This window comes from Stegodyphus dumicola, chromosome 8 (genome assembly GCF_044657685.1).
Source record: "Stegodyphus dumicola isolate Sdum_Otavi_A_Nest chromosome 8, ASM4465768v1".
In the NCBI taxonomy this organism is placed as follows: Eukaryota; Metazoa; Arthropoda; class Arachnida; order Araneae; family Eresidae; genus Stegodyphus; species Stegodyphus dumicola.
Window position 1 is genome coordinate 32,809,910 of NC_140775.1, and position 20,513 is coordinate 32,830,422.

General features: G+C 31.7%; 1 protein-coding gene across 1 annotated transcript; it reads right to left on the bottom strand.

The window, feature by feature from the left end:
• Nucleotides 1–1,829: 1,829 nt before the first annotated feature.
• LOC118203701 (uncharacterized) lies at nt 1,830–18,700 on the bottom strand. The gene is made up of 2 exons (XM_035375986.2): nt 17,517–18,700; nt 1,830–5,794 (listed from the first exon to the last, which is right to left on the bottom strand). The coding sequence occupies exons 1-2, from the start codon at nt 18,525–18,527 to the stop codon at nt 5,453–5,455; spliced, it is 1,353 nt and encodes a 450-aa protein (XP_035231877.1). The 5' UTR covers nt 18,528–18,700; the 3' UTR covers nt 1,830–5,452.
• Nucleotides 18,701–20,513: the final 1,813 nt, after the last annotated feature.

The following is a 20,513-nucleotide window of genomic DNA, read 5'->3' on the forward strand; positions in this document are numbered from 1 at the left end:
AAATTTTGTGTTTTATATTGGCACAGACAGGAAATTAAAGCGTCAGAAAAAAGACAAACATAAGTAAGGCATAAAAGACTTGGCATGCAGTACGTACGATATGTACTATTCTGAAGCAGAACAACTATAACTCCAGCTAAGAGCATTGAAATTATTTCAAAGCTACACAACTCTGTCCATGAAAAGATAGAGAATCTGCTGTTATGATTGACAAAGAAGCAGCCTTCTAGAGACACTGTGACAGACTCTAATTTGCGAGAAGGCAGAAGTCATTTACACAGATTTGCTGCAGCAGAGCCCAAGTACTTTAGCACAGGAGCACTTTAAAACCAAACGGGGTGTTTTGAGAATTTCCGAAAACGTACTGACATTCACTCTGTTATCAGGCATGTTGAGGCAATGAGCTGTGATTGTGAGACAGCTAAACAATTTGTAAAAACTTTTGCTGAATTGGTCAAAGCCAAAGGATACATCCCATAACAATTGCTCAGCTGTGACGAGACAGAGCTGTTCTGGAAAAAGATGCCAAACAAAACTTACATAATGGCAGAAGAAAAGAAGATGCCAGGTCACAAGCCCATGAAGGATACGTTGACTCTCGCACTGTAAATGCAAGTGGCGACTGCAAAGTCAAACTGGCTGATTGGATACCACTCAAAAAAACCCGAGTTTTCAAGATACGTAAAATTTTAAAAGAGAAGTTATGAGTTAATATGAAGGGCAACCTGAAAGGCATAGGTAACCAGGAAGTTTTTTTTTTTTTTTTTTTTTTTTTTTTTTTTTTTTTTGTGGAGTAGATCTATTCGGTCCTGCATTAAGAAACACCTCAAGGTCAATGACGTACCTATGCAAGCCTTGCTCATCCTTGACAATGCTGCTTGCCATTCACCAAACCCCGAGGACGGCATCTTCAAGAAGTTCATCATAATAAAGATTCTGTACCTTCTACCCAACACCGCCCCTATCCTACAACCCGTGAACTAAGAGATGATCTCCAGTTCCAACAGATGATCCAACCAAATCTCCAACACTGCTTTGAAGTTACAGAGAACACAAACCTTACCCTTTGAGAATTCTGGAATTTCCTTTGAGAATTCTGCATTTCTCAACTATAATTTTGCCATATGCTTCAAAATTATTGATATTGTTGTTACGAAAAGGACCGTGACCTCTGCAGGGAAAAAAACTGTGGCCTGACGTTGTGATTGAAAGGGACTTTGAAGGATGTAGACCCAAATTGGAAGTGCTGGAGGAGATTCTGTATCTTGGAAAGTCCATAGGCCTGAAAGGGGATCAGGGAGACATCAAAGAGCTTGTCACCACCTGAAGAATTGATGATAGAGGACTTAATGGAACTACAGAGTAACAAATGAAATTTCTGCAGGAAAATACAGAGGAGCCAGAAGCAGAGGAGGCTACCTCTTCAAGTGAGATAAAGAACAATGTGGGGCAAGGACAGGTTTCTATTGAAACACCCTTCAGATGAAAGTGACGACGGCGTGGAAAAGAAAAGAATTACTGAAGATAAAAATAAAGTTAAGCAAAAATGGGAGGTTGGAATTTAATAGGTATGTCTAATCTAATACACATGTATTATGTTTATTTCTCTAAATTATTATTTAAAAAGTTAAATTATTAGGTTTTATTTTGTTTATATACAATATTTGTTTATTATAAATACATTTTTCTTAGCTGAAGGTTTTTCTATTAAAATAGCTATAGAATTAGTAACTTATCAAGATGTATAGTGCTTGCACCTTTTCTGCGTTTTTCATATTAGCTTTGTTTCAACTACAGTAGTATTCATTTATAAAGGAAATTTTCAAATACACATGTAAGTTGTTTATTTTGGAATAAAACATAAAAGGAAAATACATATTAAACGAAAAAATAACAAATTATTAACATTTATACAAATAGCAGCTATCACAAAGCTAATTTTTCATAAAATTTATAGATGAAAAATGACAGATGATTACATTGGAGGATGAAATTATGCTTGAAAGACTTGTAGCACCTCTTTGTTAATAAGCTAATAGACATGAAAAAAGAAAATATATAACTTCTAGTATGAATGATCTTGCAGAAATAATGTAAAAATTTTAAATATACTTCATTATTTAATACAACAACAGTTTAACTCATTTCAGACATAACAAAGATTGATATTCAGATACAGAATACTAATCCTTAAAACAAACTGATGAACTAAAATGCATATTTTGATTATTGTGTAAACAATGAAGTATTTCTCTTTATGTGGCCAGCTGAAAACCATAAGCAAACTTCTTGGACTGAAGAAAATTTCAAGTTCTCCATGAAATTTTTATGATTTGAATTATTTTAATAACTTTTGTATGGTGTTTCAGGAATTATTTTGGAATTCGTAAACCAGCTCTTTTGCTTACAAATCCTCACCCTGTACCTGTAAATGCTTTCAGGAATATACAGTTCCCTTTTGAGGCCATTTTCCTATGTTTGAGTATGAGATGAAATGCTTCTTCCTTTGAAGAATGATATAGCATCCTTTTGGTAAATTATAAATTTTTCTATGACAGACTACGGTCAAAGAACTTCTAAGGAGAACTTTTTAATTCTTTCAGTGGATTAGGAATGCCAGCCATTTATGACAGACACCACTGATTTATCAGTAATCTTTGCACTGTTTAAATGATGGGTCAGAGTAATAAGGCAATGTATTTATTAATATATGTAGTTTTTCAATTACACAAAATATAGTGAACTTTTTAAAAATAACTAGCATTTCTGAAAAAAAAAAAAAATGTGTGAAATTTATAAAATGTGTATATTTTCAGAGATAATTTTTAAAATTTCCATACATGTTTTATATATACAAGAAATTTATTTGCATAAAACATTATATTTTTGATTCATAAGTTAATGCATTGGTAAAATTCTGAAGACTTAATATTTTATTAATGCCTTTTTATATAAGTTTTATTTTAAGTTAAGTAAGTTTTATTTTTTGAAAGTTATAATATGTCATTTCATCTAAAGAAATTTTTTTAATTCCAGCCACATGAAATTTTTTTCCCCCTGCTAATTATTGTAATATGTAGTAGGCACCACTAAATGTGATAATATTTATTCATGGCTATTTTGATAACACTAAATGATGAGAAAAAATTTGCTTCAGTACAAGAATGGAATTTAATTAATTTAATATAAATATAGCAAGGAAATTATCAGTAACAGAATTTTAACTAAAGAAATGTAAAAATTTGTTCATAAACTGTTCAAAACACTTATGGAAATTATTTAACCACTGATACTGTCCCCCTGATTCTTAGCACTCAGATGGAATCACTGGAAGAGAACATGCAAATATAAAATTTAAACTCTGCCCCCCCCCAAAAAAAGAAACCTTAGTTTAATGTAGATTTTTTTTTAAAGGAGCAGGTTTTGTTTTTGAATAAGGACCTGTGTCTGATCGTCTTCAAAATCTAAGCAAAGCTAAGGTTACTTTTTTTTCTCTACCTAATTTAAAATTGTTTATTAAAATCAAAAACACGTTGTTTGGCTACAATAATTCCTTACTTTGTGACAATTTTCTGACATTCAGCAATTTTTATAATCCATTTAGAGGTTATTTGGTGACTTTACCTCAGTAAAAGCTATGTATTATCCTTATTTTTGTATACTGCAAAAATATGCTAAACTTCGGAAATACTTTTACTTTGGTTTCAATTCACTTCTAAAAGCAATGCTTTCTTCCCTCTCACTTTGGCAGGACTTATTTGCTTCTACCTGCTTCACTTTCAACATATTTTCTGACCTCAATGAATTATACAATCAAAGTTATCTCCATTGCATCACAACTACTTCATTTTAAGTAATTCTAGATTGGATGGGTGGGATTTCGGGAATTCAGTAGCAGTATCTGAATTATAACATTAAGCAGCATCTACTGCATATAATTTTCTTCATACGAATAAGTACTGATTTATTTTTTTAATAAAATAATAATTACAATAAGGTATAAAAACGTACAATTTAACAGCAAAATTCGTGAATTTAACTCATTAGACTATTCTGGTTTTGCTTCAAAAATAATCTGTATGAAAAAATGAATTGGGAATCAAAAATTAGACCTTAAGAATTGAAAAAATCTACTAGTGAAATAATTTCTTAATCCTATGCATTCAGTTCAGGCATATCTATATTAAGTTTGAATGCATATCTTTTAATATATACAGTCAAAAGTCTTTAATCCGGAATCATGGGGACTTCGGCGATTCCGGATAATAGATCATCAGTTTAAATCTGGTAAGATGGCATGCAGAAATTATAAAATTAAAAATATGAAACCGTAATTTATGAAATAAAGAACAATTATGATCTAAAGAGTATCAAAATTTACAAAAAAAAACTTGATATCTATTTGTTTACTTTATTAAACATTTCTTTGAATGTAAGTTGTTTAAGTTGCTTCGTTTTATGTGATAATAATTTATCTTTAATTCTATAAACAGACATAATTTCTTGTTCAGTAACAAAGTTCCGCTGTTCAAGTCCTATAATTGCTGTGTAACCTCTGTATCACTTTCTTCAGTATTGGAAGCGAATTATAATGAAGAGGAATTTTATTTGAATCATATCAAAGACGGAGTACATCGAGATGAAATACGACATTTAGTAAGGAATTATAAACCAAATAAAATAAAACATCTGCTCTGAAGATAAAGATAGTGCTGACCGATAAACTTCCAGTTCATTGCGAGCCGCGAAGTTCCCCTTTCCCCCCCCCACGCAGAGCAGCATGAAATTGATAAACAGATTTCGGAATGGTTAGACGTTAGAGAAACAAAGGATATGCCTTTATCCATTTTTTGCAACAATTCCACTTTTTGTTTGATGGAGATCGAAACGTACTTTCGCTTTGTAGATTCTTTGGCAGCTCCAGCATCGTAAATTTTATTTGACATAATCGAAAGTTCAAGCTTACTTTTATAAAATTGCCCTAACAGTCTGCAAAAAATAATAAGCCGGATCCAATTTGAAGATTAAGGAACAACGCAATCTGCAACATTAACTGAAATAGATAATTTTAGCTTAGCTTATACCGTCTGTTATACATTAAATGCACATGCGTAAACGTATTATGCTCATGCGCACATGCAAACGTATTATGCGCATGCGCACACGCATGCGTAAAGGTTTCATGCACATGCGTAAATGCCTATGAGCATGCGTGAACGCATTATGCGTTGACACATTATGCGTTGACGTCTTTGAGGTAACTTTGAGGTCTGGATTAACGACTTTTGACTGTACTTGTATTGGATATATATATACATTGGCCATTCACAAAGGGTTGATATTTAGCAGTTTTAATCATAAATTCTAGTATAAATTCACACATATAGTTAGCAGATCAGTCATACTATCAATACATTTTCTTAAAATAACAATGGATATAGTGTGAAAAAGACTAGGTATCAAGGAAGCGATAACGAACTGGCATAACATACTGAAATTTTGTATTGTCTTCAAGTGTCTCGTAAGTATATATAGAATCTCCAAGTAAAACGTGAACAAACATTCTTCCACCATCAGCTTGAAACATGGAATTGATCTGCCCACACCAATCTTGATCTGGTAGAGGAAGTGAATGCAAAAGTTTTCCATCATTTAATGTCCATAATCTTGTAATATTGTCCTCTCCTGGAGCACAAAGTATATTCAGAGATTCATCTAAACTGAATGCTAATTTCTTATATAAACTATGGTGGTTTGGATACTGAAAAACTATCTTCTTTGTACGCAAATCAATCTGTAAAGAAAAGTTTTAAAATTGAATACATGATTCTATGAGGTATCTTAAAAATTTAACACACAATTAAGAAAATTATGTCAAAATTTTACTGAAAGGATAGACCAACATTTTTCCATTGTGTTTTTCTTCTTGTATTTCAACAATATTTTTATTTAAGGATAATAAGAAATTTTAATTGGAATATTTTATTTTTGAAAACACATTTCTTAATTAAAAAAATCTGATATAGATTCTACATGACTTCCTTGTATGGCCTATTAAATACTCTTTTTAAAACAACAATAAACTGATATTAAATATTGTTAGATATTTATTGTTAGGCTAACTACATATATAAATTGTATATGTAGCTAAATTTCATTATTTATTAGAAAATTAATTATTTTTGTTTTTAATTTTGAGATTACAAAAACATGAATATTTTTGTTATTTAAAACACATCTGTAATTGGAAGTGATATATATATATATAAATAGACAGATAGATATAGATTGCAATAAAAAAAGGAAATGTGTAACTAGATGTTATAGCAGTCACATATGCAAAGTTTCAATGTTCTACAGCCAATCGTTTTTATGTTGGTCGTATAGTCACACATTTTCAAACACAGAAGAGTTTTAAATGACGAAAATATTCATGTTTGAGCAATGTTAAATTTAAAAAAAAAAAAAAAAAATTTCTTTCGAAAAATAATGAAATATACTCCAGGTTTATACTCGATAGGAAGAAATAAAATTATAAGAAGTTTGAAATCCTGTGCGACAAAATTTTATCAGATATTTAATTTCAAAATTTGCAATTTTGGGTGTCATTTTCAACTTGCTTCGAGGGATTGGTTAATTAAGTTAAAATAATTCTAAGAAATAAGTTTAAATGAAGTGCAGCAAAAAGTGTGTATAATTTAATAGGGCGTACAAGGATGTCACGTGGTGTCTAGATCACAGTTTTGACTGTACATACAAGTTTCCCCTTTTTTTTCAATTCAAACTTAAAGAAAATATTTCTTTAAAACCTTCTGTGATTATGTTGTACATTTTCAGACAAAGCGATAACTTACTTGCAGTCTAATAGGGACTGAAAGACTCTAAGTTAATATTTCAGAAGTTAGGACCCTGTATATTGGTTAATATTCATATTTCTAAAAAATTTTAATGATAGATTCTTCTTTCATGTGTTATATTGCGGTCTGAAAGTTACACAAATTCAATATTCTATGGCTAATCATTTTTGGGTTATGCAAAAGACATATGCAAGTAAAGACATCGTGAAAAAAATCCATTTTACAATTTATAAAAAAGAATCCTTTATTCTGTCTGTACACAGAAACATAACATAAACAAATCATCCAAATGGATTTTGGAAGGTCAAAATGGATATTTCTGTTGAAATATGATACCTAAAATGTTTCGAGATTACAATACTTCCTTTGCTTTGTACAAGGAAGTAAAAATGAATTTATAAGCTTAATATTATTTTGTAGTATTGTATTATATTATAGTATTAATATGTAGTAGTATTAATATTATTTTGTAGTACCTGAAGAAGGGGCTAACACTTACGCATCTACAGATAGTATTTAGCTTTGTTGTGACCAATACCTTTTTTGGTAATGGTACTAGTTTTGGGTGTCAAGTGGGAAATGCCAATACAGTCAAAAGTCGTTAATTCGGACAGCCGTAATCCGGAATGATCTATAATCCGGACCTCATAGCTAAAAACTTTCTGCACATGCGCCGCTCTGACGCATGCACATAGGCGTTTACGCGTGTGCGTTTAATGTATAACGGACGGTATAAGCTAAAATTATCAAATTATCTATTTCCGTTAATGTTGATGATTGTGTTGTTCCTTAATCTTCGAATTGGATCCAGCTTATTATTTTTTGTAGACTATAAGAGCAATTTTATAAAAGTAAGCTTGAACTTTCGATTATGTCAAATAGAATTTCCGATGCTGGAGCTCCCAAAGGATCTACAAAACGAAAGTATGTTTCGATGTCTATCAAACAAGAAGTGGAATTGCTCCAAAAAATGGATAAAGGTATATCCTTTGTTTATCTAACCGTTCCGAAATCTGTTTATCCATTTCACACTACTCTGTGCGGGGGGAGGTACGTCGCGGCGCGCAATGAACTGGAAGTTGATCTGTCAGCACTATCCTTATCTTCAGGGCAGATGTTTTTATTTTATTCGGCTTATAATTCCTTACTAAATGTAGTATTTCATCTCGATGTACTCCGTCTTTGATATGATTTAAATCAAATTCCTCGTCATTATAAATATCACGAATACAAATCCAACAGTTTTCTGGTTGCAATTTTCTAATTTCGGCTATGCATAATGTATGCTTTACGCATGCGCGCGTTGAAAGAAATGTTTCATAAAGTAAACAAATAAATATGAAGCTTTTTTTTTTTTTTTTTTTTTTTTTTTTTTTTTTGTAAATTTTGATACCTTTTAGATCATAATTGCTCATTATTTTATACATTACGGTTTCATTTTTATAATTTCTGCATGCCATCTTACCAGATTTAAACTGATAATCTATAATCGGGAAAAATCGATAATCCGGAATCACTGAAGTTCCAACGAGTCCGGATTTAAGACTTTTGACTGTATATATCTTCAAACGCAATAAAACAGGCATTTTACCCAACATTTACTTAAAAAGAATACCAATACTAAGAAGAGGAAAGAAATGTATTGAGGGTTATACAGAATAAATCAATAATTTCATCTGCAAATAGAAACCTTATTACTACCACTAATTATGATCATTTTGCACTTTCAGGAATTTCTCAAAAGCGAAATCATCCCCTCACATACAGCAAAGGAAGAGCAAAGCAAGGGTGAAAAAAAAAAAAAATAGAGCACTGACATGCCATATGAAGTATAAGAAAAAATAACACATGCCAGCATATAAGATATAGCTTTTTCCTAAACATATGCCAAAATAATTGTATGTATCATATACCATTTTGATGCCATGATATTACAAATTTGAGCCTGTTAGAACAGACTGACTGAAGATTTCTTTTGGAAAGAATAATAACTATTGTGTGCATCCCACTCCCCGACATATGTACAGTGGTTCAATTTTATACCTAAATTTGATTCATTCATTACTTATATAAAAACTATTATTTTATTTTTTCTGTAAAAGAGATCAGAAATCAACTAAAATTATTAAAGAAAATACCTTCAAAAAATTAAATACATCTTACATGCTGTTAAATATCGAAGAGTAATGCAATATAAAGGCCAACTTTAATTTAGAAATTTCAGTACTTTCTGAAAATCTGCAGTCCCAAAAAGTCAAACTCACTGGCAAATTTGGAGAAAATTATTTGTTTGGGTATCTTTACACTTACCATATATTCCGCATATAATGCACACTTTTAATACAAAAAATAGGACCGAAATTTATAGGTCCGTGTTATTTAACAGATATAAAAATGATAGCTTAAACATAAGGAAATAATTAGATTTTTACATGCACCAAAATGCTGTTTATTTAAAAGAAATGACAATTCTTATGAAATTAAACATTTTTATTATCAAATAACATGAAAAGTTCGTCTTCCATTACATTTTCAGGCATTTTATCCAATTTTGTTTCATCTTCATCATCATTGTTATTTTGATCCATAAATAAATAATCATTATTCATTCCATCTTTCACCAACACCAAACATCCTTGCTGCAGCACGATTTCCATTTCTTTTGCAAAATGAATGGTTTTGCATTTGAAATCAGCACCGAGTTTGCTTCTTTATGCAGTAGTCATATTTAGTACTAAAAGGAACACTAGATCAACTGTATTTCAACTAAAGCAAATGTGATTTACTAAAGCCTTCAATCTCCACTTCAAAATCTTGGCTTCAAATGAAAGAGAAAACATCCAACTCCTAATCCCATGAATACATTCAGGTTGGAAGTGCTCTACAATAGCATTCTTTCGGAAAGCTAGCCGCATTGAATACAATCTACCTTCTTTGCTGGAATATTTACTCCCTCAAGCATTTAATCTACACACATATTGTTCCCCTTATCACTTGTCAATGCTGTTTACCATTATTCGAAAGACTAGGACAAAAGTTCAAATAAGTAACTTCAAAAGATAAGAGCACTGCACGTGTACCTCCTAAGTTTCTTTGCGAACAATTGCATGCACGTTATATGGCAAATATACCTAAAAATTAAATAAAATCTGAAAGCTTTCAGATTTTCCATTATGCCCAAAGGGATTTTTTTTTCTTTAACCTTTTGTGTGTTACCTTTATTTATTAGACGTTTTTTGCACTTAAATCATAAAATTCAATTCAAGAGCAATGCATCCAATGCGATCTATTTTTATACATTCTTCTTTTTCCATAGAAAAAAAAAAACTTCTCAGTTTTTTTTTTTAACTCTTTCCTCCCAAGCACACATGAACCTGCTTTTGCTTAAAAAAAAAGTGGAGATTTATACAAAGTGGTAGTATGCATCAACCATGATCACAGTCTTTCAAGAACAACTGAAATTTCAACACACTTAAAAAAAAAATAAATAAAAATAAAATAAAAAATTTATTTTATTTTTATTTATTTATTTTTTAAAACGCTTTCAGATTTTACATTACGCCTAATGGTTTTTTTAAAAAATGTTTTGTGTGTTACCTTATTAAATGTTATGTTCTTTACACTTAAACCATAAAACTCAATTCAACAGCAATATCACAAACTATTTAACCCTCTGAGTGTTATGGCCGGATTTATGCGGTCATGAGATTTTTTGTCATTTGTTATATATTAGCTTATAATTTATGATATTTTGTTTTCTTACTTGCTTTAATAATATAAATATCTTAATAAATTTAAGTTTATGAAAATAGAGCCTAAAGTAAGTAAATATGAAAATTTAGCTAATAAAGTGTTTTTGAATACAGGTCTTCATGACAGATCCAAAGACCCATGCTGCTCAGAGGGTTAAAAAAGCATATCTTTAAAATTTCCAATACACAGTCTTGCATCTTGGAGATAAAAATGTTCTATCCCTATGCAGCATTGCCATTGCTGGCTTTGAAATCGTTGAGTTTATTAATCAGAAGTTCTTTACTGTTTCACAAAATATGAAATAGATAATAAAACAAATTCCAAATTTGAGCTTCCAGATGCCCATACTCAAATGGAGGACTACGTTATTCAAAATCTGATGTCTCTAGGTAATATTGTTTTTTCACAGAGCGAGAAACATACATACATTCATGCAGATTCTCCATTAATTTTCTTTAAATACAATGGAGGCCTCTCATATTTGGTGGCAACAATTTGGAAAGTGAACCAATGCAAAATGCCAGAACAAAATTAATAGCCTTTCTGGGCTATGTAAAAAAAGTAAGTTCAATGTAAAAAAGAAATAGTAATGAAAAAAACTTGCTACACTACAAAGTAAGTCCGTAATCCGCACTCGTCGGGTCTTCGGTGATTCCGGATTATAAATCATCAATTTAAATCTGGTAAGATGGCATGCAGAAATTATACAATTAAAAGTATGAAACCATAATTTATGAAATAAAGAGCAATTATGATCTAAAGGGTATCAAAATTTACAAAAAAAAAAAAAAAAGCTTAATATTTATTTGTTTACTTTATTAAACATTTCTTTCAATGTAAGTTGTTTCGTTTTTTTTTTGTGCTAAACACACATGTGTAAAGCATACAGAAAAAAAAAAGTTTGTGGTTTTGAGGTTCGGATTATAGATCATTCCGGATAATGGACGTCCGGATTACAGACTTTGTACTGTATTGAATTTCAAAAGTGCAAATCAATGTGTACTCAAATATATTTGCTATGCATAAGCATAAATGTATTTATGTATTTATGCCAAAATGTATTTATGTGGTAGCCTATGCATAAGCATAGGCTACCACATAAATACATTTTGGCATTTCCTCATGATTACTTTTTCGTGACTTTTGGGAGAAGTGCAGATAATTATAAAGTACTGAAATTTAACTAAAAAAACAGTTTGGAGGTGTATATTTCACTGACTGCATGAAGAATGCTGATAGATGTGGAGATGATGATGATGATTAAATTTAGTTTGACAATAAGTTTCCTTAAATTTCAGGTTTTAAATTTAAGGAAAATATAAGTGATTGAATCAAAAAAGAGCTAAGCATGAAAAACTACCAATAAGACTGTGTATGTGAATATACGTTGAAAGTGTTTATTTACATTTTGTATGCAAATTTTAATTTATAATTGTAAGCAAGAAATTTACACTATAGAATTCTTAAATATCTGTTAACAGTTATAAGCAATTTTTTGCTAACTGTGATACCGCATACCAAATCAATTTTTTTAATGTTTACTATTCTTGGATCACCCATTAATACAGAATGTTTAAAAAAGATTGAGCAATTGAATGATCATGATTGGTTTGTCAAAGACCTGTACTTCCTGATTAAGAGATGAATTAAGTAAGATTTGCTTTCAGATAACGATAATTTCGCTGATGTGATAGCAGGAACAAAATTAGTTCATAAATATGTAAAAAACCGAAATATTCCCAAATGCCCCCTCTATTAGACAGGGTTCCTGCCACTAAATTGTTATTTATGCTACTGAGAAGCTTTAAGCAGAAAATTGGTTCCAGAATATAGATAACTGACCCTTGACAAAATTGTTAAAATCAGTACTTGTATCGTTTTTACCAAAAACAAAATTAATTTGATAGGTTTTATAAAAATTAAACTGAAACAATGAGTCTACAACTGGCTGTTAACATTACAATTAGCAAAGGTGATTTCTTACCTAAACAAATCTTACTCGCAAAATTGAATTTTATCCCAATGTGTGTAACTAAGCCAAACTTGTCCTTAAAAATATATGGATGAGTATCAACTGCAGATACTAGTTGATTTACTGAATTAAAATGGCATCACAAGCATCGTATAATGCTCAGCATACTAAGCGACAACTAAATTATACATTCCTGCATTATTCATTTCTCATTTCAGCATTGATTTAAAAAGTTAAACGATATCAAAAACAAGAAAGCTTAACCATAATTTTTGAAATATATTTAATCTTTTAAATCATTTCATTACTTGAATGAAAGTATTTTAACCACCAAAGTTTTCAATTTCATAGAAAACTCTATACTACCTCTATTAGCTTAGAAAATGAATCTAGGACAAATGGTTTGAAAAGTGCAAAATAGTTGGGTAAAATTAACAGAAGTTTATCATTTCTACATTTATTCAGTTTTACAAGTACTACCAGAAAGAATATACAGATGATGAACATATCTGTTTCAGTTGTTTCAACTTTCTATTAGGATGAATTTATAAATCATGCCATTATGCAGCAGAATACATGCATTAATTCCAAGGATAAATGGCATCCATGCAGTCAGAGCCAGATTTAAACTTGATAAGGCCCTAGGCTATTTGAGATATGGGGACCTTTATAAGTCTGTTATAATATATTTTAATTTTGGGGGCCCTAAGCTATAGCTTGTGTAACTTAAATCTGGCCCTAGATGCAGTTAACATTAATCTAAACCACTATAACTGAGGTTGTCACTATAAATATCCTAACATTTATAATTAAAACAAAAATTAAGGTTAAAGTGAAGTATTGGATGCACATCAAATTTGACGATTTTGTTGTTAGATAATGATTCAAATCTGGTAAGCTTACCTTAGCTCCCACACAATGCAAAGTTTGTGAAGTTCTTTGATCTTTTTAAGTGAAAACAGATCACGGCTAATCTTTGGAATATGGTAACGGGTAGTTTTGCGACATTTTGTTAAGGCGATAAAGGTTACTAGCTAGGACTTTAGCAATAATCTGAGAAGTACACAGTCCGAATCACAGATTATTTTGTCTCGGAGAAATGAGAAATCATGAGACATGTGATGTGACACTTTTCGGAAAATTCCAATCGGGATTTTAGCTAATAAGCACTTAGAAACAATTTTGCTGCTAAAGTGCAGAATCGCCCACTTATTTGTTTGGCGCTTTTTACAAGAGTAAGAAGAACTGGATTTTTGTCAATTTTTTTTTACTTTTTAAGTGAAAATAGGTCGATGCGTACATGGACAAAGTCAAGAGTGTGTGCAATGCCATTTTTGTGCAATTCTGGGATGTTTTTTAAGTGAAAATAGGTCGCAGTGTACATGGATACCATGTACAGTCAAAAGTCTTTAATCCGGAATGATCTATAATCCAGACCTCAAAGCTACAAGCTTTCTGCGCATGCGTAAACGCATGATGCATTTACGCATGAGCATAATACGTTTACGCATGTGCGTTTAATGTATAACAGACGGTATAAGCTAAGCTAAAATTATCTATTTCAGGTAATGTTGCCGATTGCATTGTTCCTTAATCTTCTAATTGGATCCGGCTTATTATTTTTTGCAGACTGTTAGAGCAATTTTATAAAAGTAAGCTTGAACTTTCAATTATGTCAAATAGAATTTCCAATTCTGTAACTGCCAAAGGATCTATAAAGCAAAAGCATGTTTCGATGTCCATCAAACAAAAAGTGGAATTGCTGCAAAAAATGAATAAAGGCATATCCCTTGTTTCTCTAACCATTCCGAAATCTGTTTATCAATTTCATGTTGCTCTGCGGGGCGGACGTCGCGGCGCGCAATGAACTGGAAGTTGATCTGTAAGCACTATCCTTATCTTCAGGGCAGATGTTTTTATTTTATTCGGCTTATAATTCCTTACTAAATGTAGTATTTCATATCGATGTACTCCGTCTTTGATATGATTTAAATCAAATTCCTCGTCATTATAAATATCATGAATACACATCAAATAGTTTTCTGGTTGCAATTTTCTAATTTCGACTATGCGTAATGTATGTTTTACGCATATGCGCGTTGAAAGAAATGTTTAATAAAGTAAACAAATATTAAGCTTTTTTTTTTTTTTTTTTTTTTTTTTTGTAAATTTTGATACCCTTTAGATCAGATTTGCTCTTTATTTTATAAATTACGGTTTCAAATTTTTAATTTTATAACTTCTGCATGCCATCTTACCAGATTTAAACTTATGATCTATAATCCGGAATCGCCGAAGTCCTGACGAGTCTGGATTAAAGACTTGCACTTTCAATTATGTCATTTGAATGTCATGTATGTCATGACTGTATATGCAATTTTTAAAAACGCGGCAAGCAGTGGGCGATTCTACACTTTCTCCCAATTTCGCACCTAATCTTCGTCATGATTAAGCACTTTTGGTCTAATCTTTGGAATATGGTAACAGGTAGTTTGGTGACATTTTGGTAAGGCGATAAAGGTTACTAGCTAGGACTTTAGCAGTGTATATGGATAAAGTCAAGAGTGTGTGCAATGCCATTTTTGTGCAATTCTGGGATGTTTTTTTAAGTGAAAATAGGTCGACATGTACATGGTTTGCGTGTATGTGCAATTCTTAAAAACGCGCCAATCAGTTTGCGATTCTGCATTTTCTCCCATTTTCGCACCTAATCTTCGTCATGATTAAGCACTGTTGTTCCATAAAAGTTCTAGCACAAGCATAATTCGGCTAGCAGATTGTTGGAATAAAATGTTGAGTAAAAAAAAAAGCCTTCATCTCGTGAAAACAAAATGGTGTCCAAACAAAAACTAGCAGGTTGCTGTAGCAGGGTTGGTCGCCAAATGTTCGCCAAGTTACCATAATCCAAAGGTTAACCCACTTTTGTGCCATAAAAGTTCTAGCATTAGCGTAATTCGGCTAGCAGATTGTTGGAAAAAATGTTGAGTATTAAAAAAAAAAAAATGGCTTTACTTCGTGAAAACAAAATGGCGTCCAAAAAAAAAATCTTGCAGGTTGCTGTAGCAGGGTTGTTCGCCAAAGTTTCGCCAAGTTACCATATTCCGAAGATTCACCCAGATCACTGTCTACACAAGAACAATTGTAATATATTATACAATATATATGCTTAATGTATCATACAATTCTTTTTTAATAATTAAAATCTGTATTTTAAATTGAAGCCTAGTTCCTTCTGATATGCTTTCCAACTTAATGATAAATATTGATAGTTTAGTGATTTTTTTCTTTTTTGAGAAAAGTTGCCAATTTGTGCCCAATAAGTAACTTTTATCAAATTCACATTGTAGAATTTCCCTTAGTTCACTAACTAGTTATTTTAATTTTGGTACCTTTTCTGAATTCTCTATCTCCCCTCGCTAGGATTCAAATTAAGCGAGTGAAAGAGTATTTAAAGGGGTGAAACAAATAGTTTAGACAGAGTGTAGTGCACGTCTGCTATTTTGTTCTCCAGCTGTTAAACTTAGTAGTGGCCAGAGCTGGATTTACGTATAAGCTACACAAGCTATAGCTAAGGGCTCTCTCCCCAAATTAAAATATAGTGTAAATAGTATTAAAATATATTATAATAGACTTATAAAGAGTCCCATATCTCAAATAGCTTGGGGCCTTATCAAATCTGGCTCTCGTAGTGGCTATGCATTCTGGACATCTGGTTAGTCTATCGCCAGTATAAGTTGCTACGTCAGCCTGTTAGATTAAATTAAATTGTGAATACTAGCACTACTTCTTACCTTTCAAATTTATTTTTAAGTTCTCATTGCAAGTAGTCAGTGTTTTTGTGAGCACAAAGTTTGTGCCTTTGTTAAAGAGTTGTGATAAATAAAAAGGGCTTTTTTTATTCTTTTCCTATGATGTTGCTTTCCACGCCTGTGCGAGATGTCGCCAGGTTATACTTGGAGATCTAGACACTTCGTATGATAGCAAGAAGGATCAGATCTTATAACATATTCAAATTATTTCTATATAATAAAGTAGTAGAAAATTTAAGAATTTAAATGTCAATGCCCACTTTGCCATACTTACATACTAGATTCTATGCTGCTTGCAGAGTGTGAAACATTTCTAAACTCTGAAAGCATGTTGCAAGTATTGTGTGCATTTCACATTCGTATAATAAAATAGTAAGTAATACTCACAACAATAGAGTGGCACTCAAGACATTCCATTCAATTACGTTTTACAACATTTTGACATCATTTGCACATTTTTAAAGTTAGAAAAAATGTTCCATTTTAATATATCAAGCTTTAGGCTGTAAGTGACACTTAGCTTCCAGCATCACATTTGATAAGGTCGGCCAACAAAAAGAAACTGAAGTGTTTCATATAGCATACACTGGAAGTAATATGGTTAAATCTGTATAAATTTCAAACTAAAATTGGATTATAACAATCCAATTGCAGTTTATTTATTTTTTTAAATATTTTAAAGGTAAGTTCCTTTATATGTTAGGTTTTAAGCTGAAGTTTTCACACTGCACTTTTTTTTAAAAAACTTAATGATCAAAAGTGCTATGAAATGGCCTTAATTATTTGAATACCACCAGTGATATATACATATATCATAATTCATTCTTTTACTGGATAAAGTGCAGAATCGCCCACGTATTTGTTTGGTGCTTTTTACAAGAGTAAGAAGAATTGAATTTTTGTCAATTTTCATTGACTTTTTAAGTGAAAATAGGCCAATGTGTGCATGGATAAAGTCAATGCCATTTTTGTGCAATTCTGGGATTTTTTTTTAAAGTGAAAATAAGTCGATCTGTACATGGATACCGAGTAATTCTTAAAAACATGTCAAGCAGTGGGTAATTCTGCACTTTTACCCTTTTACTCAGAGATTTAAAGATTACTTAACGATTTAAATATACTAACATTCAGAAGAACGTTGTTGAATCCACTGGCAATAATAGTTTGTTCATCTGAAAGAAGTTTAATGTATGAAATGTTTTTGCAGAGTGACACTGTTAAAGCAGGCACTCTGTCTTCTGAACGAAGATCAAAACAGGTCAGTTCTCCCATGTGAAGCCCACAATATAGCAAATTACCATTGCTATTAAAATCTAAGGAATGTGGCTGTCCTTTAGGCAATTCAATTTTGTCTGAGAAACTTACATAATCATGAAGATAGAAACACCTGTCAGCACCAATAGCAAAACGGCGTTTGAAACTATTCCAAGCACAACTCCAGAGAATTTCTTGATGTTCAAAACGTCTCACCACATCATCAGGTTGGTCAGCCCATTCATTTACATCAATTGGTGCCAAGTGTGCAATATTCTTATGACGAGAATAAGAATTGGCAACATACAAAATGTAATCTTGGTCACCTGTTGACAATCCACATAAATCAAATACTTTATAACTTGGCAAATTCACAATATCAGAGCAAAATGCCTCGGAAATACTAGGAAGTAAATCATCAGATTTTGATGTAAGTTTAGAATACTGAAATGAAACAGATTTTAATAACGCTGCTGAATATTCATGATAAGTCCAAACGCCTACCAAGTCTTTCTTAAAACCTTTTACATAATAACAGCTTACATAATCCGACAAATCTACACGACTAGAATTAACTAACTTCAGTTGTCTCAGTTTTAAACTTATAACCTGTGAGCTCAAATTGCATTTCGAAGTCATTCCATTTTCTCGGTACTGGAGGCAGTGAGGAAGTTTAAAATCTACGAGTTTATTATATACCCCAGAATGTATGTTAAACTGTAAAGTTTTTTGATTTGAACGCATAATTTCATCACGCTTTGTTTTCGTTGAACACTGCAATTCCGAACTGTAGCCAGTTATTGCAGCGGTATAACCAGAACTCCACTGCCTGGATTGCATGAGCATAAAATCCTGAGAAAGTTCATCATCCAAATCCAACATCGTGTTCACTAAAAATCGTATAAGATTCGTTTTATAAATTACAGTTCTTCTTCTTTAACTTTGTGAAGGTTGGCTTCCCTAAATTACAGTTACTACCCATTATTTTCGCACCAAGTCAACCGAAACTTACTCGCCGGTAAGCACAAATTATGATATCGCAGACAGATAGACAAAGTAGACAGATGTCTTGTTTTGCACCCGCTAAGTTTTTCTGCTCAGATAGGCGAAAAATCAAGCTTAGGTGCGAAGGAAAGTTATATTTAAAAAGGGCAATTTCGTATTTCAGAGGAGAGTAAAAAGTAACTTCGTACATTTTTATACGAGTTTGAAAGGCCAGGAAGAAAAGATGGGACAAAATAAAGTAAAAATAAATGGCCCAAATGTAATCGAGGGATGGAAGGCCCTTATAGAAAGAAAAGGAAAGGAAGTAGAAAATTTCTTACAGTACGATTGTGTCCATGAGTGTAAACAAAAGGAGAGGAAACTGTGTTCATTTGCAAAAATTAGTGTCTTAAGAAGAAAACTTTAGCTAAGTTAAACTTAAAAAAAAATAAATAAAAAAATAAAAGTTCCTATATGTCAATGTGGATGCCTTTATCTTGAGACCTAACTACAAAAGACACATAACATCACAGAGATGTACATATTATTTTAACTAAAGTAACATTAATTTTTACCTTTTCCAAAAAATTCATGTATATTTCAGAAAAACAGTAATTGACAAAATGATAAATCCACACACAGTGTGAGAGCATATCAGCAAAAATAAAGAAATAAATTATAGAGTTTATTTTTCTTAAATATTACTTAAATATAAAATTTATTTATTAATTTAACCGTTGTAATTTAATATAGTACACGTTTAACAAATTCAGTCACACTGTATTTATATTTGCTCATAATTCTAAGTTTTGAGACCTGAAAAATTTCGAGGATCTTAGTTACAAATATTATACTCTAAATTCATCGATGTTCAAGAGATCCCCATTTTTCCCCCTCTAAGGAAATTCCTAAGCACGAAAGGGGGGGGCCTCCGAAGCGTGTGACTTGCTGATAAGATTGGACTACTGATAAGGAATGTGGCGTCTCTACGGAATAATTAGGAAAAAAAAAAAAGAACCACATGACTTATGAATTGTTGTGGAAATTATTTTGATTAATTGATAGATGGCGCTAGCGTTGCGTGTTAACGAGACGCGACGTGCCTTCTGAATTTCCAGAGACTCTCCACCGGCAGCTCGATAGATGGATGTGTGATGGTTCGCACAGTATTTGATTAGGAACACTTCGGTTTCTATTTGATTTCGATTTTCGATTATGAAAGCATATAGTTTTATTTGTCAACAGAACCACCATGTTTGATCTATGATCTGTAAATATTGTACATATTAAAAGTTACATTTAAAAAGTGATTGATGTCGATTTATAGATCTTAGAATATTTTGAATCAGCTGGTGCATCGGCCGGGAAGAATTGGATTTAGCACGTTGCAAGTGTGCGAAGTCGGCAAAAAAGGTAAGGCTAAACTTTCTAATTTGTAGAGTAACAATGGCGGAAGAGTCTGTTGTTAAATTAAAATCGAAACGCAAAGTTATCAGGACCACCGTGTCCAAGATTCTAAAAAAAATCGAATCGGAGTTGAATAAAGAAGAAATTGATACAAGTACATTAGAAGAAAATTTAGATCAATTAATCACGAAATCAAAAGCTCTGAGTGAGTTAGATGCTCAGATAGAGCGTGACTTGAAATCAGAGGCAGAAGAGTTTGAAACAGAAATTCTATCTTGTATCGAATACGAAGAGAAAATTCAGTTATGGCAATTCAAAGCAAATAAAAAATTGAAAGAATTGAATAAAGTAACAAATTCGGATAATGAAAACTCTCTTAACGAAACTAATTCTAAAATCGAAAGCAATAAATGTACGCGTCTGCCAAAATTAACCATCGCTAAATTCTATGGAGATTACACCCAATGGACAAGTTTT